The sequence below is a fragment of the Amphibalanus amphitrite genome, unplaced genomic scaffold (assembly GCF_019059575.1).
Source record: "Amphibalanus amphitrite isolate SeventyFive unplaced genomic scaffold, NRLGWU_Aamphi_draft 001002F_arrow, whole genome shotgun sequence".
NCBI classification, from domain to species: domain Eukaryota; kingdom Metazoa; phylum Arthropoda; class Thecostraca; order Balanomorpha; family Balanidae; genus Amphibalanus; species Amphibalanus amphitrite.
In genome coordinates, this window is record NW_024882496.1 from 129,165 (window position 1) to 153,563 (window position 24,399).

Sequence of the window (24,399 nt, forward strand, 5' to 3'; positions counted from 1 at the left end):
TCCCTGAGTCTGGACTAGGTCACCAGCAGTGGCGGCTCTCACCGACTGGGCTGGGCCACGAGAGCGATGTGCTGCGCCGCCGTCCAACGGGTTCCGCCTCCCCGCGGTGGACGGCGGGGGTCCGACGACTGCTGCTACGGTGGCGATCCGAGGGCCCAGGCGCGCGCGGTGCGAAGACCACGCGCGCTGCACCAAATGGAACCCAGATGCTCCCGACAGTGCGGACGCCGTGGGGTCGACGCCCTGCGGCCCCGCCGCCCCGAGGCTGCATACCGACACTTCTCACCATCTCCGCCGGAGCTCCGCGGGCCTGGGCGCCGTACGACGGCAGCCCGGGCCCGCGTAGCTAAGTGAGCGACGCGCCCCCCGCCGTGAGGCCCGACGGCGGGGGCAGGAGGGACTGCGGCCCATGGGTGCCCAGGGGAGGCCACAGCCGGAGAGCCAAGAATCGGAGGTACCGTCACAACTGCCAAGTTCGAAGCCGACTGCTGGTGATCAGCTGGAACGCGGAGGGGGTCCTCGGGAAGATCGGGGAGCTCAGCCGTTGGCTGTCGGACACGAAGGTGGACGTGGCGGCGATCCAGGAGGCTCAGTTGGCTGGCAAGGCCCTCACGGTCCCGGGGTATCAGACGGCTGCAGTCTCAAGAAGGGCCCGAGGCAGGAGGGACGGTGGACCGGTCCGCGGCGGGGACGTTGCAATCCTGGTCAGGAACGGTCTGAACTTCACCACCATCAGGAGCTCCCCCCTTCAGCCTCAAGACGACACCACCGAGTGCTGTGCCATCCGTGTCATCTTGAGCACAGCAAGACAACACTCCAGACACCTCGACATCTACAATGTGTACCGCCCGCCCATCCGAACATCCGCCCAGGACGAGCGGGTCGACTTCTTCAGCCTGGATGCATTCCCGAGCAATGATGCCACTATCATCACGGGAGATCTCAACAGCCACCACCCTGTCTGGGATGTTTCTTGTTCAAACCCGGACAGGGTCGGTGACTCCATCTACGAGTGGACGGCCCGCCACGACTGGCAGGTGCTCAACTCCGGGACCCCCACACGGGCCGGCTACGGGGAGGACGCCCGCCTCTCAGCTCCTGACGTCACTCTGGCGCACAGTGACCTGGCCCGGCGCTGCACGTGGGAGGTCGGCACCGATCTGGGGAGCGACCACCTCCCGCAGCTGGTCGCGGTCACCACCTCGGGACACCGGCCTCGTCGCATCAGGAAGACGCGCTGGGCCTTCCATAAAGCCGATTGGACGGCTTTCACGGCCCGCTGCGAGGAGACGATGGCTGACCTGACGCTGGGAGAGACCTCGGTGGAGAGACTCGCCGCGCGTTTCAACGATGCTATCATCGAGGCGAGCGTGCGGTGCGTTCCCCGGGGCGCCCGTGCGGACCCCAAGCCGTGGGCGCTCGACCCGGAGCTGGTGCGTGCGGTGGAGGAACGGAAAGCGGCAAGAGCAGCGGTCCAAGAGGACCCGTCCCCGGAAAACCAGACGCGCTGGAAAGAGAAGAAGAGGCACGCTGCAGATGTCGAGGCTGACGCCAGGCGCCGCGCGTTCCAGGACTTCGCGTCTACCGAATTGAACCGCCGCGCGGCCTTGGGCCGCGTCACAAAGATCCTGCGCAAGATGGAGGGTGCGGTGACGGACACCTGCCCCGGCCAGGCCATCAACGGGGACCGCGGCCAACTCGTCGCGGAGGACCGGGCCAAGGCCGAGGCGTTTGTCCGCACCTACGCAAACGTCAGCAGCCACACCCGTCACAGGAGGCGTGATCGATCAGTGAAGGCTGATCTGAGGGTGGTGAAGACGCGCCCCTGCTCATGTGCTGGACAGCGCGATGGTGCCTGCCAGCCCTTCTCCAGACAAGAGATGAGGACCCAGCTGAGCAAGCTGAAAATGAAGAAGGCTCCCGGCGCCGACGATGTATGTGCGGAACACCTCAAGCACCTCGGGCCGGTGGCCCAGGCCGCGCTACTGCACGTCATCAACAAGTCGTGGAGCTCCGCTGAAGTCCCCTCGGTATGGAGGAGAGCAATCATCATACCGATCCCTAAGGCCGGGAAGGACCCTCAAGAGGTCACTAGCTACCGTCCGATATCGCTCACCAGCCACGTCGCCAAGCTGATGGAGCGGATGGTGGCAGCTAGGCTCACGCACCTACTGGAGCGAGACAACATTATCCCCGCAGAGCAGGTCGGTTTTCGCCGCGGCCGCTCTGCAGAGGAGAACCTGGGACGACTCATACAAGAAGTCCAGGACGGGTGGAACCGGCCGCCACCGAAGGGACGCCCGTCTGACGGCAAGACCGCCGCCAGGTTCGTGTTGACGGCCTATGACTTCTCCCGCGCCTACGATGTAATCGACCATCAAATGCTGCGACTGAAGATGTCCCATCACCTTCCACGGTGCCTTGTCACGTGGATTCACCACTTCCTCCGAGACCGACGCGCCTGCGCGGAGGTCAATGGGTCACGGAGCCGGAACCGCCCATTCCGAGCTGGCCTGCCGCAGGGGTCCGTCCTCGCACCGACCCTGTTCACGCTGTGGTCGGCGGACCTCGTGGCGGCGCTGAAGCGGATCCCGGGCACCTCTGTCTTCCTGTACGCCGATGACACCGCAACACTGTGTTCCGGCGGTACGATAGCGGAAGCCAGGGACCGGGCTCAACAAGCGGCGGATGCCATAGCGAAATGGGCCCGCGACTGGAAGATGCGGCTGGCAGGAAGCAAGACGCAAGTTTTAGCCCTGTCGCAGCACTACGTCGACGCCCGGGATCTGTACATCCACGTAGACGGGGCACGAGTGGACGCTGGGAGACACCTTCACCTTCTCGGTGTAACCCTGGACCGGCAACTTCACATGGGCGAGCACTGCGCGCGCGTCCGGAAGAAGACCAAGCCGAGGATCGCACAGCTCCGTAAGATGACCGGGCGTTCCTGGGGTCTGCGGGAGCCACAGCTGCGAGTAGTAGCCAACGGCTACATCCGCGGTGCCCTGGAATACGCGGCGGCTGCATGGCTCCCTGCATCGTCCGAGTCCCACGTAGAGCTACTGGAGATTGAGATGCGCGCCGCAGCCCGCGTTATCACCGGGTGCCCCGTGAGCACGCCGAGGGACCCGCTCCTCGCGGAAGCCGGTCTGGTTCCCGTGAGAGCACGCCGGGACCTGCTCGCTGCCAGACTGAGCTGTCTGGCAGCCTCACAAAGAAGCGGCGACCCACTGCGCGCGGTGGCCGAAGCAACGGCCCCACGGCGGCTCCGCACCACCACCGGCTGGCGCGACACGGGAGCGCGCGCCCTGGTGAGCGCGGGCGTGCGAGATGTACCTGTGGAGGAGCGCCTGCACGTCACCATCCCACCGTGGATCGATGACACCAGGGTCCAGTTCAGACTTGACATCGGCAACCACATCAGCTGCACAGCACCACCCGACGTCCGGCGGGAGAGAGCGGAGGAGCATCTGGCCACCCTCCCAGACGACGCCGTATGGGTGTGGAGCGACGGCTCGGCGGAGGGAGGTGTCTCAGCCGGAGGGAGTGGAGCGCTGATAATCCTCCCCTCAGGCGAGGAACACGAGCTCCGAGCCCCTGCGGGCAGGATATGCAGCAGCACCCGCGCCGAATTGGTGGCGATCCGCGGGGCACTGGAGATGCTGCTGCGGCTGGAGGGCGGCCTGGCGGAGAGCCCGGTCATCGTCTGCGCCGACTCGCAGGCGGCGCTCGCCACACTGGCGAGTGGGGCTGGGAGCCAGGCGACAGCACTCGGCGCCGCCGTATGGCGACTGCTCCTGGCGCTCACGGACGGAGGACGCCGAGTCTTCATGCAGTGGATCCCAGCGCACTGCGGAATACCCGGCAACGAGAGAGCGGACGTGCTGGCTAAAGAGGCATCCAGCCTGTCGCAAGACGCCGTCCCAACGGACGTCCGCTCGATGGTGAAGGCAGTCGGCCGCTCCGCCACCAAGGCATGGCGTCGCAGCTGGCCAGACAGCTTCTTCAAAACCATCATGGGAGACCGGATGCCGATGCCGGTGCTCCTGGAGTCTCGCGACGAGGCGGTCAACGTCCACCAGCTGCGGGCGGGACACTGGAGCCGCTCGCAGAGCTACCTTCACAGAATCGGACGCCGCCCCGAGCGCGACTGCCCACAGTGCAGTGATCTGGCCTGCCCGGCGGCGCGCTGCCTGGTGTGTCGCGAGGGCCCAGACACGCCGGAGCACGTGCTGCTGAGGTGCCCGTGCTTGGCTGGCGCGAGGCTCCGCCTACTCGGCAATATCAGACCGGACCCTACGCAGCTTCGGGACGGCGGGGCCGTGGCGGCCTTGAGCCGCGGCTACCTCAGTCACCAAGAGCCGTTGGGCTACGGTCGGCCGTGAGCCGACCCGGGGAGACCAACAACAACAACAACAACATGTGCTGCGCCGGGCAGATAGTCGGTGTCTGAGTGCTCACCAGGACGTGTGTTGAGCCGCTCCGTCCATAATGCATGCTCTGTGTGTATTTGGGGAGGGAAACCCGCCGCACCTGACGGCACTGGGAAGTGTGTTTACCATTCAATTCCATTGGTTGGCGCCAGCAGCTGACGTCATGCTGGGTGTGATCTGCGCTCTGCGGTGGGGCAGTCCGCTTTCCTCCGGCCGATCTGTCGGTATTCCCGGGGAGCTCCGTAGGTCCATCACCACCGCTACCTGGGGTGCTCTCTCCCTGCCTGGCACCGGCCTCCGTCGGCTCCCAACGGGTACCTGGCGGTTCCTTTGGTCCGGGCGTTACTGGTGGTTCTCGGTGGTTTGCAGCGGCTGCCAGTGGTTACCGACGGCTCCCGGTGGCTACCGACGGCTCCCAGTGGTTACCGACGGCTCCCGGTGGTTACAGACGGCTCCCGGTGGTTACAGACGACTCCCAGTGGTTACAGACGACTCCCAGTGGTTACAGACGACTCCCGGTGGTTTACAGCGGCTCCCGGTGGTTCCTGGCGGTAGGTATCTGGCCGGCCTGACCACCCCTGTCCCAGCACTGCTGCTGATGGCAGTCCCCTGCACGTGAGGCCGGCGTCCGTCAGCCCGGCCAACAGCCGCCGGCGGTCAGTTAGTATTCCTGTGCCGTACACCGGCTCTGTGGGATCGGCGGCCATCTCCCGACTGAAAGTGGCACCGGCGCCTCTGCAGCTGCCGCCCCGTAGAAACCGGCAGCGAAAGCACACAGACCCGCGCCCTGTGGGCGGCTGCCGGGCCTCGGGATAGGCCGGCCTGGCTCAACAGCATCCGGCTATATTTGTGCGGTGGTGCGCTGACAATCCCAGTTGTTGGCTATCAATGAGGTATTGATGCCATTCAGATGCGAAGCGCCGATTCCTCGCAGCAGGGCCTCCAAGGTGTCTACCGGTGTCCCTAAAAATAGACGGTTCAGCGCTCTCTGCCCTCCTAAAATAGACTACAACCGACCAGCCACTATGAACAACAGTAGTGCCTCGTGAGGGAAACCTCCTGTATCACCTGTTTGTAATTCTGTAACGTGTGCTGTATATCATCTAATGACTGAGATCATGGGTGAGGCTATGGTTTCCACTTGCAGCGCCTATGTTAGTTTCACCAGAGTCCCTACCACCGCCGCCGTCACCTCCTGCTGCTCGGCCGTTAGCGGCGGCGTTAGCGGGCATCCAATGGTGACCGCGGTGGGTACCCGAGCCGAGCCCGCGGGGTGGGCGGTGACTTCTGTTCGATCGGGTGGCGGGATCTTGATATGATCAGATATTGCCCGACTCAAGGACCTTCCGAGTTCCGACCTGACCTGACCTGACCTGACCGGTCGACTGTCCGTTGGGGTCAACTACCAACTACCCTTATACGAGCCCTAACCTTTTACCTGAGCCGTAATCCGATCCACGACCTATCATCATGCCATGGACTCGTGACATTATCCATGATAAGCACATTTCGACCCTAATGTTCAATAACGGTCAAGTAGGTACCTATCGTAAGTAAGAAACGTTCAAGTAATGTCCAATGAACACGTAGTAGCCCCACTGTCAGCGCGCTGTGGTGCCCCAACTGCCACCCCGCTAACAGTCCCCGGTGTGTTCGGCTGCCAGGCGTGTGACCGGGCCGGCCGGCTGGTGAGCTCTGCCGACCTGACCCTGTGTCACATGGAGCTCAGAGACCGGCTGCACTGGTCGTGGCCGGCGGGCCGGCGGCGGCGCCACCTGGCGCGGCTCGACAAACGCCTGCGCCGGCTGTACCGGGCCGCGCCGGAGCGCTGTCTCATCACCGTGGTGTGCGCCGGGGCCGGCGGGCAGACGGGAGACGTAGAGAACGGAGTCTGCCTCACCGCAGTCAAATTGGTGAGAGGGAACGCTGGTACATTTTGTAAGACGCTTGTTTCCATCCTATACACCATTTCGGTGGAGTGTTGAGCGCGGGGGATGTAGCGCAGTGGTAGCGCGTTCGCTTTGCATGTGAAAGGCCCCGGGTTCAATCCCCGGCATCTCCACTTCTTGCTGTTATGACGTTAGCGCACAGTGAACAATCTTATGCTGAAAATGAATGAAAGCCCAATGTAGCGTTAAAATGATTCTTGTGATTTTGGATTCAACCGGAAGTCACAGAGATGCGATTTTCGACACTCTCTGATCGATTACATGTCGGGCTCAGCTCACCGCAGGCACCAAGTGGCAAGCGGTGGTTTTGTTTTAGGTGCGGAGTGCACAGTCAGTCTTGAAAGTACCGCGCATCGCTGCGATGGATCCATCAAGCCCGACTGAAGAAGGGCTGCTAAATTTGAGAGTCACTGAACCAACTGGGATTCTCATCCATCTCACAGGTCCATAGGTTCGGTGACTCAATTTTAGCAGCCCTTCCTCGGTCAGGCTTGACGAACCCATTGCACCAATGCACAGTACTTTGAAGGCTGACTATACGAGTACAACATCCGAGTTACAAGTGAGGGGGACCAGCCTTACGCGGCATTGTGCGTACGTTAAACTTCACACTCTAAATTCTACCATAGACAGGAATTACGCGATTCGGGAGGTAGGGGGCACGGCTTACGCAACAAGCTCCTTTTAGTGGGTGCTCTGCCGTTGGAGACTTCCATTGGAAAGGTTCGGACAAAATCTATACTAAAAATATTAATGAACTAACCTCAAAGTTGTTTTAAGCTAAAGGAAACAAGTTGGCAAATGCTGGGGACAGCATGGCCTTTTACATTAAGCGCTGTCTCCCACCACTACGCCTTGTGCTTGACGACATCTCGTGTGTGCTATTCTAATTTTGTTTGTCTTTTTTCAGTCAGACGACGACGTGGCGCGCAGCTCCGCCGATAACGACGACGACACGGACGACCACAGCTGATGGCGTCACTGCGCGGGCACTAGGTACTGTGTGACGTCACTCTGCGGGCACTGGGTACAGTGTGAAGTCACTATGCGGGCACTGGGCACAGTGTGACGTCATTTCACATCTCTGGACGTTCTAATGTACTGCCAGGGCTGGGACATTTGTTCATAAGGGGGAATTTGATGGGGTATCGCGACCGGATGCGTTGTTTTCTGTTTGTGTGAATTTCGCTGTGGATGTTGTTACTTGTGTTGATGAAATGCTGGTTTCACATGTTTCCGAAGTGCCTCTGCATCTACATAGTGACGCCACACCTAAGTGTGGCCGAAACCAACATTGTCAATTTTTACACATTGCTCTTTTTGTGTTTTGGCTTTTTGGCCTTTGCTCGACCGAAATTCCGCGACTTTAGGCTGGTGTGTCATTGCCGTTTGCTATGAGCAGGGTACAAAATACAAATGTCTGCTGTTGACCCGCGGATCCCTCGGCTATCTAGCGAAATACGCGCTGGTGTGTGAGTAAACTATGAAAATTCAATTAGAGACCAGTCTGGTGCGACGTGTACAAAACACGAACTGGCGATTTAGGCTGTATGAGGCCCGTGATTCAGCGATCACCGCTCAGTAACAGTGTAAAATACAATACAGTGGTACAAACCAAGCTGATTTGTTATTTCAAATCATCTTTAATCGTTGTGGCTAGGCCCTGGTCAACTTTACGCAGTCTTTATTTACCCCGCGTTCGATGTCTCTCGGACGACGAAGATTCTACGTCGTCCGGCCCATCGCGTTCAAGGTCAGCGGGGGCTCGGCTGCGGTTATGGAACGTGATTGGCGGGACGAAGTAGAATCTTCGCCTGTCCGAGAGACATCGAACGCGGGGTTAGTTTGCATCGGAAACCAGTTAGTCGAAAGGACAGCAGAGTATACCTACTCGGGTGAATGTAAAAGCGTGGAGCCTGCTCGGGTCGCTCTTCAGAAACGTGATTCACGGAGACTGTGTGGACAGTGGGCAATATTACTGAGAAGAAATACCTATTCCAAGGTAAATCCTTTGCATATTTTGGCACCAATTATTGGCATTTTAGCATTTATCCACCGCTCAGTAACATCGAATGGAGGCTTAAGCGCCGGTACAAACAAGGGTGACTATGCACAATGACTGTCCAATTTTGCGTGCAGACATCGGCAGTTTATTCTCCTTTGGATGTCCTGTCAGTAGACAAGACTGTTTGGGTGCACGTGCGGCCTTTGGTCGGTGTGGCGCCTCTGCCGGGTCAGACAACACGTGTGCACTCCACGTGTGATTATCGGGCCGATTCTCAGCAGATGACTCGCTCGCGAACTGTGTTTCCTCGACGACCCGTGACGTAATTGACCTTTACGGCATGCGGCGGTGCTTGTTTCCAATTGGCGGGCCGCTATATTTTCCTCTGACGTGATGTTATTTGTCGATTTTCCTGCGAGTGGCGGCGGGGAACGCTCGGGCTCGGAAAACATGTGGAAAGATCAGCGAGCCGAGCGGTCCGGGGTGTGTATACTGTACAGCCTTGCTGTGGCGTGACGTCACTGGGATGTTTTGATGACGTCACGGCGCGCTGGGCGCCGGCGGCCCGGGCGTGTGGCTGTGTACCGCGCCGGCGCGCCCGCGGGTCAGCTGAGCTCTCACAGACCGCCGGGCAGTTCAGCACCCGTGTGTGGACTGCCACTGGCAGTGTGGGCCGCGGGAAACGGTGGTGACCGGACGGGGGAAGCTGTCCGTTTTATAAATAGGTGTGGGATGTTTCAAATTAAGTGACCTTTCCTTTATTGGCAAGGAAATAACGCTAATACGACATAACTGCTGATTTTTTATGGTTTGTAGGTAGTCTATTCGAGCGTCAAACGACCTTTCGCTGGATGGGAAAGGAACTAATAATTCCAAGCTTGCAGTTTTTGTCTTTGTTGTTGTATGTTGATGTTGCTTTGTTCTTGTGTGTGTTTTTTATAACCTGAGGCCAGTTTTGCCAACAAGAAAAAACGCGCTATGGCGGTATTTTTGGTTTGTAAAAATTTCCAAATGTTTATCCAGTCACGCGAAAGGATAGCAACTGATGTGAAAGTACATGTATATTAGTTAGGCAGCTGACTGATACCTATAATTTTTGTCATCAGCGGGTTACATTTTTTAGCCTTAGCTGCTTAGCTGGCCAAAGTCAGTAGCGACCTTTTAAGCTAAACAATAAACATACTAACGGTCGACGAATTTCCTAGTTGGTAATGCTGGCCTGGCTGGCGTTTGGTTTCTGGCCCGGCCCTACCCAACTCACTCGTCTCAGCAAAGTTGCTGGCAAAGTTGCCAAAGTTGCTGGTATAGCTGTGCTGTGGTTTGCCGTTTTACGGCATATCAGCATGACCAGCCATAGACCATAGTGGTCTATGGTCTATGGACCAGCCTTTCGTAAGTCTGGCGTGATGCAGAGTGCCAGGATCTGCGCTCTGCTGAATGTTGCCACTGGTCTCCACGTTAGTCTGGCGGGATGCAGAATGCCGTGATCTGCAGGGCCTCGGCTAACATGTTAACTTCTGGGGCAAATGCCCCAGTAGAGTCAAGGAATGCCCCAGTAGTGGTCAGGCTTTGCCCAACCTCCACAAAATGAGAATATATCCGTATTACCGTACATTCTTTCATTCGGGAGCGGTTGAAGACGTTTGTGGCAAGAAATCAGGGGCGGTGGAAGAGGGAGTGCACGGTGTGCAGCTGCACCCTCAATTTCCATCCAAAAACATAGGCGTGCATTGGCAAACATATCTTTTTGCACCCCATAATCCATCTTCGTTCGAAAGAGCGTCAAAAATAATGACGAAATTACTTCGGCAACTTTTTTGGTCAGGTCAGAGGTCAGGTCATGGTGATGGCCAAATTTCGCCGATTTTCAGGTCGAATATCGACAGTTTACAAGATGCCGACCGCCCGACGCATAACTCGGGAACCAATTAGAGCTACAGCACCGCAAAAAAGCGCATTTGATAGCCATATTAGATTGCTTTCTGGTTATTTCTCTTAGATTTGACCTAACGTCAACAGTTTTGCCTGCAAGGGGCAAAAACTAACAAAATAGATGTTTTTCCGGGAACAGTTACTCTGCAATAACTTTTGACTCATGCCTTGCATGAGCTTTCTTTTACCGACATCGTGTTCCTCTCGACAAGACGCATCAAATTAACTACAGCTTGACCTTGAAGGTCAACTTGAAAATTCGACCTCAGGTCAAGGTCATGATCTGACCGGAAATTGTCATGTTGCATATCAGTCGATCTGCATCGTCGAGCCAAACAACAACTAAGACATTTTCATCGCTCTAGCATGCCTCTTTCAAAAATTATTCGCGAAAAACTGTTAGATACCATTCGTGAACTGAGATGACCTCAGGGGCATAAACAAGGGTCACGGGTGCTATTTTCATGTTCAGTGTGTCAAAGTCACGTACAGTGTTTTATAGTGTTTAGAATGACTTTCGTCCAAAAGAGGTGGTTTTGAATTTTCTCCCATTGACTTATAATAGAGGTCGCAAAATTGAGCTGACCTTAGGTCACCGATATGAAAATTCCGAGATAAAAATTGTGTACATGCTGTTGCCCTTATCTTATCAATCGCTGAAAGTTTCAAAGCGATCGCTCACTCGGTGTAGCTACGGCATACATTGAAACATTTTATGAGGTGAAGTCACTTGAAGTGACCTGGTGACCTGATCTTGAATGACCTTGGTCTGAAATTTTTGCAACACGTGTAGAATTGATGGATGATGGAGCGACGTCCTTTTTGAGATATCCGCGAAAAACCGCAGGAAAAACCGCTGGGGTTCACCCCCCCCCCCCCCAGCAGGGCGCCAACACACTTTGACAATTTGCCCCAGTAGTCAAAATTCCTTAGCCGAGGCCCTGGTGATCTGCGCTCTGCTGAATGTTGCCACTGGTCACGTTAGTCTGGCGGGATGCAGAATGCCGTGATCTGCGCTCTGCTGAATGTTTCCACTAGTCTCCACGTTAGTCTGGCGGGATGCAGAATGCCGTGATCTGCGCTCTGCTGAATGTTGCCACTGGTCTCCACGTTAGTCTGGCGGGATGCAGAATGCCGTGATCTGCGCTCTGCTGAATGTTGCCACTGGTCTCCACGTTAGTCTGGCGGGATGCAGAATGCCGTGATCTGCGCTCTGCTGAATGTTGCCACTGGTCTCCACGTTAGTCTGGCGGGATACAGAATGCCGTGATCTGCGCTCTGCTGAATGTTGCCACTGGTCTCCACGTTAGTCTGGCGGGATTCAGAATGCCGTGATCTGCGCTCTGCTGAATGTTGCCACTGGTCTCCACGTTGGTCTGGCGGGATGCAGAATGCCGTGATCTGCGCTCTGCTGAATGTTGCCACTGGCGGTGAGGAACGAACTTTGCTCCAGTCATTGCAGTCTGGTACATACATCCTTGAGGAATTTTGTGCAAGCTAATAAGGCTCTGCTTGAATTATATCTGGAATGTTTGAAAATGTACGTACGCACACGTTCGATATCTTTCTAAGTTTAGTCTGCCGTGTTCCCATTCGTTTTGATTATGTTACGTATGTAGTGCACGGGTGCGTACGCGTGCGCGCGTGCCGTCATATGGGAAGGTCACTGTTCTGATTTAGTCACTATTATACTCCACGAATAGACGTCACAGAAGATCGCGACCCGATTAGATCTGCGGAAGGCTGGCCATATGTGGCCGCCAGACGAGGCAGCAATAACATTTACACTCGCCCGCAGCGGGCACTGACGGGTTGGGCGCCTGGGTCGGCTGCCACTCCGGCCCGCTCGCGGCCCGGCCCTGCACGTGCAGTCTGGTTTAGTCTGCAGCCGGCACCGCCGGGGGACCCGCGCGTGTCAAACATAGCAGCCTGTTCACGGGCGCCGTATGCAGCAGACGCGGGAGTGCAGGCCGCGCCGACTGATATATACACATTGCTCAGTCGGTGAAACTGCCGACTGCCAAGAGAAGATGACCGAGGAATAGCTGACTTCGGCGATGACAATTCGCTCGCTATTCCGCTGTTAGATACTTACAGTTAAGACCTAGCCGGAATTCATAGGCGGGATGTTTCGAACTCGCTGTTGTGAGTGGGCGGATGGAAATATTTCAGCAGCCGGGAATTCCGTACCTTGCGACGCCTGACACCCACCCATGGTGTCTCCCGATATCGCATGTCCAGCCGTCATCCGGTGTGGTGTAGCACCCCCTTCTGCCGGCGTGGCCATGCAGCTCCGTGACTGCCGTGCCTCCCCTCCCCCCCCCTCGGGTGGACCGGTTCTGGCGGCCCGAGTAACGCCTCCGCCGGCCGCCGGCCCTCAACAGCGGAACGTTCAGCAACGGAGGCGCAAACATTCCTCCAAACGGAATGAGGATGCTTTGCTGGAGCTGTTTTGTTTATTCGTTTTCATATTTTTGGAAATAGAGACGTTGGATGTTGTCAGCCGTACCAGTGAAGTAATCTTGGTCATACCTACTTTGTACCTTCCGATAAGCCATGCTGCATGCTGCGTGGATGACTGTGAATCTCCGTTTTCGGCAGGATGTTGGCTATGATAATATTTACCTATCTCAATAGCGGTTTACTGGTGGAATTGATCACTAATCCATTCCGTTCGACGTCAGTATGGTGAGGCCAGATCTCGATAAGGTCGGATTCACCGCTCGGTCAAACCGGAATTGGCCAACCTTGGAGTTGGATCAGCCTACAGACGCTGAATATCCAGTATTGCACCGTATGCATACGGGAAAAGGTCACCGGTAAGATTTTTACATACCTTACTGTCAGTAGAGCCATGCTTTTGGCGCTTATAGCGATTGAAGTACCTATACATACTACTACATACGATGTGTCCAGCGCAATAAATACGAACCGGCTGATTGCAAGTAGACCTTACGGTTTAGGTCATGGTTTTGACCATATTTCACACTTTTTTCCCTTTTTTTAAAAGACCTTTTAGGGTCAGCTCATAATTTGTTCGGCACGTCTCGCCAGGAAAACATGATGCTGGTAAAACTAAATTTCATGTGGTGTAGGCCATTTTGACTTTTTTGTCACTTTTTGTCTTATGTTACTTTTTTGTATCTTACTGACCTGAGGTCAGACATGATTGCATTTTTGCTACCGTAAAGTGGGGCTATTTGAGACAGTATTTAAAATCGCTATAAAATGAAGAGCGTTTGATTTTTATGTGATATTTTTGCTCAGGAAGGTGTGGAATCGAGCAGTAAATCCCTGAGAAAAAATATGCATAAATTTCAAACGGTTTTTATTTTATAGCAATTTTAAATACTGTCTCAAATAGCCCCACTGTCTCAAATAGCCCCACCTTACGGTATCAACAATGTTTCAAAAAGAGATATATCGAGTCTGTTTTTCTATGACATTCGATCTAAGAGCTCACGGACTGTGGAATAATTCGCCGAAGAATATGATCTTGAGAAAAAATTGCCTTATGTGACCCCATTTGGTTTCGTACCTTTGACGTGGCGAAAAATGACCGATCATGTTGACGCTCTTTCGAACGACACTGGGATGCGTAAAAAATGTGTTGTACGATCGTACTACCGCCCTGGCGTGGATTAAATATAACTATTGCTTTAACAATGTTTGTTTGCAATGCTTCAGTGATTTTTGACAGCATTTATAATCTGCTTTGATTGAGTTCATAACGTGACATTATCGTGACGTCAAGATATAAATGGCGACATGGATTCGGTGAGCATCTAAGAATAGTGCTAGCCAAAGACCCTGACATTCAGGCGCAGCCGGGCGAAGAAAGACGGCTTATGGTTCTCAGAGGTCTGACATTTGCGCTCTCTTCACCTATAGGTGAATGGAGGCACGCTATCCGAGAGTGCGTGCTGTGCTGTGCATGCTCGGTTGCTAATTCCATTGTATTTTGCGGTGTGGCGCTCTGTGCCAGTGTCATTCAGCCCACAGTTTTAGCCGATTTCAATGTCACGACTCGGGTGGAAATACCGGCGACGTCAGCCGGCCGAGCTGCACACGATCGGCTGCCGCATAATTCACCAGTCATCGTGGCGAGACGGCCACCTAATTGGATTTGGTGACGGCGATACGATCTGTGTGCAGCGCCGTGCCGTCGGTTCACCGCGCTCCACTGTTCCTGAAAACGCTGACGGCCCAGGGTTACCGGGTGTGGGCTCTCACCGCTGTTTGTTGCATGTAACGGTGATGTTGAACATGTGCATCACTTGTAACGACAATTTTCTGTAATACTTCAATATTTTCTTTGTATCTAATTACACCAGTTTGAACTTTCGCCTTCTGCCTTCCATTGTAGTCTCGTTTCCCCGATGTAATGCAGAGTTTTGTTCTCATTCTAGTGAACAACGTTTAGGTACAACATTTCCTAATGAACACAAATGCGATGTGTTTTGAAAACATCATCACTGATCACGATTCAGCACATCGACTGAAGTTAGATTTTTTTGTGCAGACGTCAACTATACGTAACGCTGCCTTATGAAGTGAACCTCTTGTCTCAAGGAACTTAGAACACCTCGTCATAAAAAGCATGTATTCACAATATCATCCTAATCACAACTGGCGTGGCAACTCACAAGGACCCCACAGTACCACGCTGAACCTGAAGGCCTTCTATCGCTCTTTGTGCGGTGGTTTTACAACGCCTGGTCGTTGCCCGTGCTCGATAACTCGCCTGGGGTGACAGAAGGCCGCGGGACGCCGTCATCCGCCATCCGCATCGTCACGATCTCACCGAATCCAGAACTGGCCCAATCCTCGGCGAAATCGCACCCGCCCCCTGCCTGGCGCCTCATTGCCAATGCCCTCTCCTCCGCATACCTCGGCCCCTGCAGGTCCTTGTCCTCCTCTCTTGTCACATGTCACCTCAGGCGCCACCAACTAGAAGGCCCTCCCTCGAGCTCACTAACACCCACGTGTTGACCAGTCAGGTGCTACACGTCAACCGTCGCTCATAAGACATTGCACCTCTGCCATTGAAGCGCTCAGGCTGCTCAAGAACACCCGCCGGTCGGCGCACCCAGAAGACGCGCAGGTCAGAACACTTAGAATACCCGCCGGTCGGCACACCTAGAAGAGCACTTAGAAGGCGCACAGGTCAGCGTGCTTAGAACGCCCGCAGGTCGACGGTGGGGATGGCGAATGAGCGGCAGTGGCGCACGGCGTTGAAGAGCGGGTTGGGTGCGAAGAAGGCCAGCGGCTGCATGACGTTGACGTCCTCGACGTTGTCGCAGAGGATCCTGGCCCAGCTGGCCTTTTGGATCTCCCGCACCTGGGTGAACGTCAGGCTGTGCGGCATGTCCCCGTTGTCGTAGAAGTACCTGCAGAACAGAGGTGGGCGACGTCAGCGCATTGACAGATCGGCGTACACGATCAGAAATAGCTGCTGCTGCCTGCTTCCGATCATTGCGTAGCGAGTTGATTGGTAACGCGCCATTTCGAACTCTTTTAATTTTGCTCATTATTGATGACAACATCATGGTTGATCAATTGATCATCTTTTTCACGCTGATCGAAAAAATAGCTCTATCCCGGCAGACTATTCCCCGTGGTGGCCCTCCACGTGCACCTACCTGTCTCCGTAGCGCGTGGCGAAGAACTGCTCTCCAATGATGCACTGGAAGGCGGGGCCGACGAGCGCGCCGGGCACCTTTTTCTCTGAGACGCCGCCGATGTAGAGGTCGATGTCGAACACGCTCTGGTAGACGGCCCGCAGCTGGCGCAGCACGTCCGGCTCGAAGAACTCGCTCATCTCGTCCCAGCCGCCGGAGAGCGTGCGCTCCAGGCAGTTCTCGAGCACGGTGGCGTAGCCGGGCAGGCCGTGGTCGCGGCCGCGGTTGATGTTGAGCGCGATCAGGTCCAGGCCGGACGGCTGTCCCGAGGCGAACAGCTTCTCGTGCACGGCCGGCGAGAAGGTGTTGTCCACCATGCGCTGCTTCTGGCGTGTCAACGTGGTGGCCAGGTTGGTCATGAAGTTGGGCAGCTTCAGCATGTCCTCGCGGAAGAAGGAGTCCTCCATGGCGATGGCGGTGAGGTTCATGCCGTTCTGGGTCATCAGTTGGAAGACGTCCGGGATCTGGTGGTAAAATAACGGCGTGTTATGAACGTGTTGGTGAGGTGAGGGTCCCGTTATCCCGCGCCCTGGTGTGGGTCTGAGCCACCTTCGCCCTGGTGGGGGGGGGGGCAAAATGACCCCCCCCGTCTAACTCGAAAACGAAGAGGGCTAGGAAGACGCGGAAAAAAGCAAACGAAAGCCCATAACAAGTACGTTCGAAAGTATTTCGGTCATTTTTTCGCTAAGGTCAATATTGAGGTCGCTAGAGGTCATCATAGGTCAAATTTCAGTGTTTTCGGTGTTGCCGGACATATTCCGCTGTAGCTCGGAAACTAGAAGAGCTAGAGAGCCGCGGAAAAAAGCAATCGATAGCTCTTTTCAAGCTCTTTCGCCAAGGTTCGTCAGATTTGACCTCAGCTCAACGGTTTGGCCTACAGAGGTCATGCAAGGTCAACTTGGCAAATTTCGTTGAAAATGTTTTTAACTATAGCATGCATTCACGAGAAAATAGAGAAACGATTCATGCACCATCGTGCTTGGCTCGTCGAGACGCGTCGAATGATATATAGTTTGACCTCGAAAGGTCATTTTGAAAATTTGACCTCAGGTCAAGGTCATGACCTTACCGAAATAGGTCATGCTGCATATCATTCGATCCGCATTGACGAGACAAACACGATAAACGTCGAACGGAGTCTCTATCTCTATTCAATAACAAGTAAGTGCAGAAAAACCGCTGGTGACCTCTGGTGACCAGGGAGATGACCTAGCGTGACCTCAGCGAGGTCACAAGCAAATGGTTTCACATGGGCTGTGATTTGCTGACCCAAGACACTTCAATAACGAAATATAGGAACAATCACGCCCGATTTAGCTGAAAAACAACTACTTTTCGATTCTCCCATTGACTTATAATGGGGAGCAGCGATGACCTGACCTGACCTTAGGTCACATTTATAAAAAATCCGAGATAGCCATTTTGTAGAGCTGGGCGACATCTTCAAGTACTGTAAATTTTACATCGATCGGATAAAAGCTGTGCCTTTGAGAGAGCTTTGAACTTTTTTAGAGGTGGTGTCAGTTTTGGTGACCTTGTGACCTGACCTGACCTGACCCGAACCCCCCAAAAAAGGACATGATGTAAAAATGTTGAATAAACAGCTATACAAAGTTTCAGGGCGCTAACTCAAGTGGTTTCTGAGTTATCGCTGAAAAACCACAGGGGGGGGCCAAAATGGCCCCCCCCCCACCAGGGCGAAGGTTATCTACCGGCTTTGGGATTGGTCCACCGGTCCGTCACTTAATTGTAGCTAACTCTTTGGGATTAACAACGATTTAGCTGATATAATGGCTCTATCATTGACAAGTGATAGTGATTTATAGTTAATGAAGGATCAGGGTCAGATCTGAACTTGACTTTGAATCTTGAATCCCAGTGGATAAGATCTTTAGGACTTTCAAGCACGTTTATACCCGTTAGCATTGCGAATGTTCCACACCCCGACGCTGCAGGGATTCCGCGTACCTGGGCGTGTCCGAAGCGGAAGGCGGCCGTGGAGAACTCTGCCGTCACGCGCGGGTCGATGACATTGGTGTAGCTGAACGAGTGGCCGAACTCGGGGTCCAGGCCGTGCTCGCGGGTGTACTTGAAGCCCAGGATGACGGGCAGGTACTCGTTGTAGATGATGTGCTGATACTCGCCGATGACGATGCGGCGCGCCTCCTGGAAGAGCTGCTCGTCGCTCCAGTGCCGGTGCAGGCGGCTCAGCGTGTTGGCCACCCGGTTGTGCTCGCGCGTCCAGACGGTGTGCATGAACGCCAGGCCGGGGTTTTCGCTCAGCCGGCCCTCGCCCGAGATGAAGCGGCCTCCCGACTGCGGCAGCAGGTTGCCGTCGCTCATCTTGAAGAGGCCGCCGGCGTTGAGGCGCAGCCGGCGCATGTCTGTGTCACTGCTGCCGTAGACGGTGGACAGGTCCAGGAAGTGGGTGACCTGGTTCAGCTGGCCAGTCGGGCCGGCGATGCAGTTCTCGAAGGGCGCCGGCAGCGAGCGCACCTGGTTCATGCAGGTGCGGCCGAACTGGGCGTACCACGGGTCGTCGGCCGGCACCGGGATCGGGTTGCAGCCGAGCGGGTGCAGCGGCTCGGCCGGCATCGTGTTGTCGCGGTTGCAGCAGAAAAGGCCGCCGCCGTTCTCCAGCGTGAAGGCTGCCGTCGAGATGATGTCGTGGTTGAGGATCTGGCCGAGCTGCATGACGGAGAGCGAGCTCCAGGGGTCCATGACGGGCGTGGTGCGCACCACGCGCTCGCTGACCAGCCGCGCCGAGGGCAGCGGGTCGCCGCTGAGCGCCTTGGAGCGCGGCTGCCAGATGCCGTCCTCGTACTCGGCCGGGAAGAAGCGCGAGAAGGCGGTCTGCGCGCGCCCCAGCCGCGGCTCGGCGTCGCTGTTGCACTCGCCGTTCATGCGGCGGAACTTTTCGCGCGGCTGGCAGGCGGGTTGCTCGGGCAGCGTGCAGCCGGGGATGCGGTCCAGGCCGGCCGGGAAGCGCTGGAAGTTGCCGCGGTTGGCGATGTCGGCGCCGAACAGCGGCTGCTCGAACTGCAGCTCCTTGGTGCCCACCTTCTTCTTCTCCTGCAGACTCTTGAGCACCTGGACGGCCTTGATGGAGCTGCGCGCGGTGACGCCGACCTCCTTGGACTGCGGCTTAGCGAACAGCAGCTGCAGGCCCTCGGGCGTGTTGGCCTGCGCTTGCGACAGCTGGGCGACCTCGCGTTCCACCTCTGCCAGCTGCTGCTCCGTCTCCGTCACGATCAGGTTGGCCTCCTGCGGGTCAGAGGTAGGCAGGGCCGTCAGCGGCGGGTACGGTGTGAAGGAAGGGGCACAGCTTGGCAGGAAGGCTGTTTCTTGGTATTGGATGAGGTACTGGCCATTTTTATGTCGGCTGAACAGTTTCGATTGCACCTTCCACTTTGTTGATTGAGATCTTTTAATGTTCCCGGATCACTTTTGATCGCTTGATTCGAAAAGTATTTTAGCTTTTTACTGGGGAAATTTAGATGCTACTGAACATTGAATAGCGGTGAGAATCGATCATGACGTCGCCTGACTCGTCTATTCGCTGCGCCGCCGGCCGTCTCCCTCACCTCCTGGGCGGCCGAGATGAGCAGCTCCTGCTGCTGTTTGAAGCGGCTGGTCAGCGGCTGCACGTCCAGCACGTTCACCTTGGCGCCGCCCTGGCCCTGGCCGGGGAAGAAGATGGAGTCGCCGCCGGGGGCGGCCGGGGCGGCCGCGGCGCCGCCGAACCTGCGGCATACAGTCGGACGGTGAGGCTGGAGACCGAACAGAGTGGTGGTCAGTGGTCGTGACAGCCATGTAGATGGTTGGCAATGTTGCAGCTGTGAGTTGCAACTTATCGCATTACTGCGCACCTGCCACCCCAGCTGTCAACCGGAGATCGGGCAGTCGTCTGCACACCTACCAGTTCAGGTCAGGTCAGGTCAGCCGGGCGGGGACCCACCTGTTTGCGATGTCGCCCTCGGCCGGCGTGGAGCACAGCACGCCCTGGGAGCCGTCGGACAGGTCGCACGGCGGGAAGCCGGCGCCGCCGGTGCTGGCCAGTAGCTCCTGCAGGTTGTCCAGGCTCTTACACTCGATGGGCGAGACGCAGACCTGGCCCGAGGCCCGGCCGGCCGCCGCCACCAGACACGTCAGCTGCCGACGAACGGCAGGCGTCACAGAGATGCAATATCACGGAGAGACGGGATCGGGTGTCAGTGCTCGGGGCATCAGTGCTCAGGGAGAAACAATGAACAGGTCAGTGTTCACGGAAGGCCCGTTCCAGTTTTACGTTCCACTGCCAACGTCTCAGGTGGCATGTGTCATCCGAATGGTATGCCCGTCTGTCCGTGGCACCCATCAGATCAGGTAGATGACGTACAATTTGTGTTTTCCTCGTATTAGAATTACCCAACACGCTGAACGTGATGTTCAAATGAATGATATCCACACAAGTCCTCGTAAAAGCCCCGTTCCAAGAATAAGTGGATCCGCCAGGTACTGGTCGAGCAGTGGAAAAACGGTGCCGTCTGGCCACAAGCAACCACTGTAATCCTCTATTCCCTCGCCCTCCTGCCCCGGCCTCGTAAAGCAGAGGTCACGCCACGGAGGGGCCAGAGATGCGCGGTTCCCGCCACAGAGGGGCTGTGAGGCCGGACCCCGCCACAGAGGGGCTATAAGGCCGGACCCCGCCACAGAGGGGCTGTAAGGCCGGACCCCGCCACAGAGAGGCTGTGAGGCCGGGTCACGGCACGGAGGGTCTGTGAGGCCGGGTCCCGTCACGGAGGGGCTGTGAGGTACGGGTCACGGCAGTCCGGCGGCCGCCCGCCGCTGCCCCGGTGGACGCGGCTGGCGGGCAGGCCGGGGCGCGGCGGTATGGTCGAACGGAGCGGGATTTCCAGTCCGCTGGCAACTGATGGTGCGGCGGAGCCGTGAAAACCCTCCCCCTCCCCCCCGTCCCGACCGGGCTGCGCGGCAGACACGGAGACCGGCACGACCTCGGTATATTGAGCTGCACGGGCCGTGATCATGTGCTACGCTCGGATGCCTCTGCGGAATCTGGTCTGCAGATTTCGCCGCCGGAGACAGTGGTCACGGGGATTCCCGGAGGGTTTGTCTAATTAATCGCTGTAATACTGACGTCAGAACGAGTCAAAGACTGGTAAAATGCACAGCCGAAATATATCACAGAAGCGTGGCGAGCTATTTGAATTATTTGCACACAAAAAATGTACCCCTTCTATCAGTCGTGTGCTATTCTCAGGTATTACAGCTTTTAATGGCGGTATTCAAGCAAAGTTTCGGGTTAATGATTTAGACTGTCGGGGTTAAAATTGCCCCTTGGAATCAAAAGCTCACTGAACGGTCGTCTGAAGTTGTTTACACTGTATGCTGTTCAGTTTGATGAGTGGTCAACTATGCAGCAATCTGCATACGTCTAGTAGTTTACGTTCTCATTGCAGGCACGGGCTGTTTGATAAACATTTATTACTGTAGGCATAATTTCTGTATAACTGACTATAAACACTTGCGCCCTTGCTGATCGACACCTAAACATGAAAATGCCGTATAGGTCATGGGTGGCGGCACGGGGGGGGGGAGGCAGGGGCGCCGTGTCCCATTTTGATTTTGGCATTTTAACATTAGCCCTATGGGCGTTGCATGGAAAGAATGGGACCACAAGTCGGCAGTGCCTCCCCCCCTTAATTGAAGGTGTTCTGCCGTCACTGGTATAGGTACAATAGTAAAAACTGATCTCCCGCGCCACCAGAAATGGTTTCAAAAGAGCACTAGGTATCTCGCGATCTATGATGACATATTTCAGGTAGGTATATGTATTAGTAAAGTAATCTAGGGTAATAAGTGGATCCTGAATATTATCCACTTATTTCATTACTGCAACACATTTTATAACAACAGATAGATATTGTTGGACAGGGAAGATAAACGACGACTTTGCGTTCATTGGAAAAAGTGGGACTTGTCTTATCGTAGAAATGGAGAGCTTTGCTTGAACATCATGTACTGATGGGATCATGTGATCATGTGAGCATGTGATCCGTCTCTAGCATGCTTGTTTTAAAAATGAACATTTTCCCAGCTATTAAGTGGCCACCACTAAGGAACGCATGTTTCACAATTAGGGTGCAATTTTACCAACCAAGTCAGCAATCCCATTGTTTCCGGCTCAAAGCACAATGCTCACTATGTATATGTTACAGGGAGTATGCGATTTCAGTTAGTTTGCAACGACCCTAGGGTGGTTGTAACCTCCCTGAACGATCAGTTTGTTTGCAACGACCCTAGGGACGTTACAAAATAACTGCTCGTTCCGGGCCGTTGTAACGAAACTAGGGTCGTTGCAACCTCCCTAGTTAGTATGCAACGAACCTAGGGCTGTTACAAAATAACTAGGGAGTTTAGAAAGTCATCGAGTCTCGTTTCACAGGAGGGCCGTCAACAATCTTGTCCAATGAAAATCTTGTTCAATCTAGTTCAGTTTAAGAGAAAAGGGGAACACAATTTGAACATTCAGCTCAGGAGTATTTCACGACTGCCATCTAGTACACATTTTGTGCAGATTAGGTGCACGTTTGGTGCAGATTTGTTCAAATTAGATGGGCATTCGCCAGGAAGCCCTTCGTAAAAACGGCTATTATCCACTCGTTTCCAGTCTTTATGCGATCGCGTTCAAACATGTGAAATGATGGTGGTCCCATGCATTATGGTGGGTGTCAAGGTCACGTGAAAGTCAGGTCAAGGTCATTGACCTTTGATGACCTTAGTTCACTTCTTCTGGGTTCATATATTTTTAGGCTAGTTTTTGGAGCTGACTTCGAATTTAGCACCCATTTGAACATTTACGAAGTAATTTTGGCGCCTTCGTACAATGTCACGAAGCTGTCAGTGTTGGTTAACACCTATTATGGACAGCTAGCAAGACGCCTACTGGTTGACCTGACCTGACCTGACCCGACCTGGCCTAAAAGCATCAAAACATCATCGGTGATCAAAGCTAACATGAAACTCGTGATCAGCGCCTCGAAAAACCTCGTAACAACCTAACTCTCCAAAGTTTTAACAGGTCATAGGTCCCGATTTTCCCCACTTTTACTGGCCTGACCTGGAAGGTCAACCAATAACCTAACCCCGCCCTGTGCGTTTGCAGCTAGTAAAGCACCAATAAGGCGAGAGTTAACCCTGCAGGACCTGTTGGTTTTTACATACGCGCCGGCCGGGGGGAGGGTTGGTACGGACCCCCTCGTCGTTTTTCGCCCCTGTTGGAGTTAGAGCGTCGCGGAAAAAACGAGCGTGTGTGCCGTTAGGAGACACAGCAGCTAGTATCTGATTTTAAGGTCTCAGGACAACCGATGACCTCTGAGGTCAGGTCATGTGACCCAAGACACGGGCTCGGTTTTTGATTAATAACTTTAAAAAAAAAACAGTTGCAGAGCGCGATTTTAGCATAAACGTGCTCGCCTTGCTCAGGCGCGTCGAATGGTATACTTTTTGTTGGGATGAGGCCAACTTGAGGTGTTGACCTCGAGTCAATGTCAGGTCAGAGACCGCTAGGTCGTGAAATTGGTCAAAGGAGGTCATCTTGCATATTATTCGATTCGGCAGGGCACCGCATATGCTCCTGAGCTGAATGTTCAAATTTTGTTTTCCTTTTCTTTAAACTGAACTATGTAGATTGAACAATATTTTCATTGGACAAGATTGTTGACGGTCCTCCGGGAAACGGGACTCGATGAATTCTTAAACTCCCTAGTTATTTTGTAACAACCCTAGGTTCGTTGCATACTAACTAGGGAGGTTGCAACGACCCTAGTTTCGTTACAACGTCCCGGAACGAGCAGTTATTTTGTAACGTCCCTAGGGTCGTTGCAAACAAACTGATCGTTCAGGGAGGTTACAACCACCCTAGGGTCGTTGCAAACTAACTGAAATCGCATACTCCCTGTAACATATATGATCACGTCAGTATCGGCTCACTAGCACCACACCACGATCGTAATATTCACGGCGCGCTACCATCCTGCCGGTCTGGGCTTCTACGGGCCGCGGGCTGGGCGCAGTCACTCACAATGAGGAGACGCATCGCGCTGCACTGCGCGCACGCGACTGGTGCCTCTCTCTCCACTGCGGGCACTCGACTGGTGCCTCGCGCTGCACTGCGGGTACGCGACTGGTGTCTCGCGCTGCACTGCGGGCAGGCGACTGGTGCCGTCTGCCGGCCAGTGGCCGTTATATCGGCTCCTCCGACCGCGCCGCCGGACCGCCGGCCGCCGACAGGGCCACGGAACGCTGAGATCGCCTCACGGCTCACCACTGCACTGGCTGCATCTATGCATCTATGCATCTCCCACCAATAGATGGGAGAGGCATTTGGGCGAGTTGCC

The 24,399-nt window shown here is 55.1% G+C and overlaps 2 protein-coding genes and 1 non-coding gene across 6 annotated transcripts in view; 2 read left to right on the forward strand and 1 right to left on the reverse strand.

Moving 5' to 3' along the window:
- LOC122369056 overlaps window positions 1–8,000 on the forward strand; it is a 29,823-nt gene extending 21,823 nt beyond the window's left edge. For all 4 annotated transcript variants that reach the window (XM_043343434.1, XM_043343435.1, XM_043343436.1 and 1 more), the window contains exons 17-18: window positions 6,098–6,346; window positions 7,293–8,000. In XM_043343434.1, coding sequence (XP_043199369.1) covers window positions 6,098–6,346; window positions 7,293–7,355 — 312 coding nt within the window. In that variant the 3' untranslated portion in view covers window positions 7,356–8,000. The remainder of the gene's footprint in view (window positions 1–6,097; window positions 6,347–7,292) is intronic.
- Trnaa-ugc lies at window positions 6,424–6,495 on the forward strand. Its single transcript has one exon. It is a non-coding gene; the product is annotated as a tRNA-Ala (tRNA).
- Window positions 8,001–14,904: 6,904 nt separating the features above from the next.
- On the reverse strand, window positions 14,905–24,313 carry LOC122369057 (peroxidase-like). Its single transcript, XM_043343438.1, has 6 exons — window positions 24,084–24,313; window positions 19,959–20,152; window positions 19,585–19,744; window positions 17,969–19,264; window positions 15,962–16,464; window positions 14,905–15,709 (listed from the first exon to the last, which is right to left on the reverse strand). The coding sequence occupies exons 1-6, from the start codon at window positions 24,096–24,098 to the stop codon at window positions 15,496–15,498; spliced, it is 2,382 nt and encodes a 793-aa protein (XP_043199373.1). The 5' UTR covers window positions 24,099–24,313; the 3' UTR covers window positions 14,905–15,495.
- Window positions 24,314–24,399: the final 86 nt, after the last annotated feature.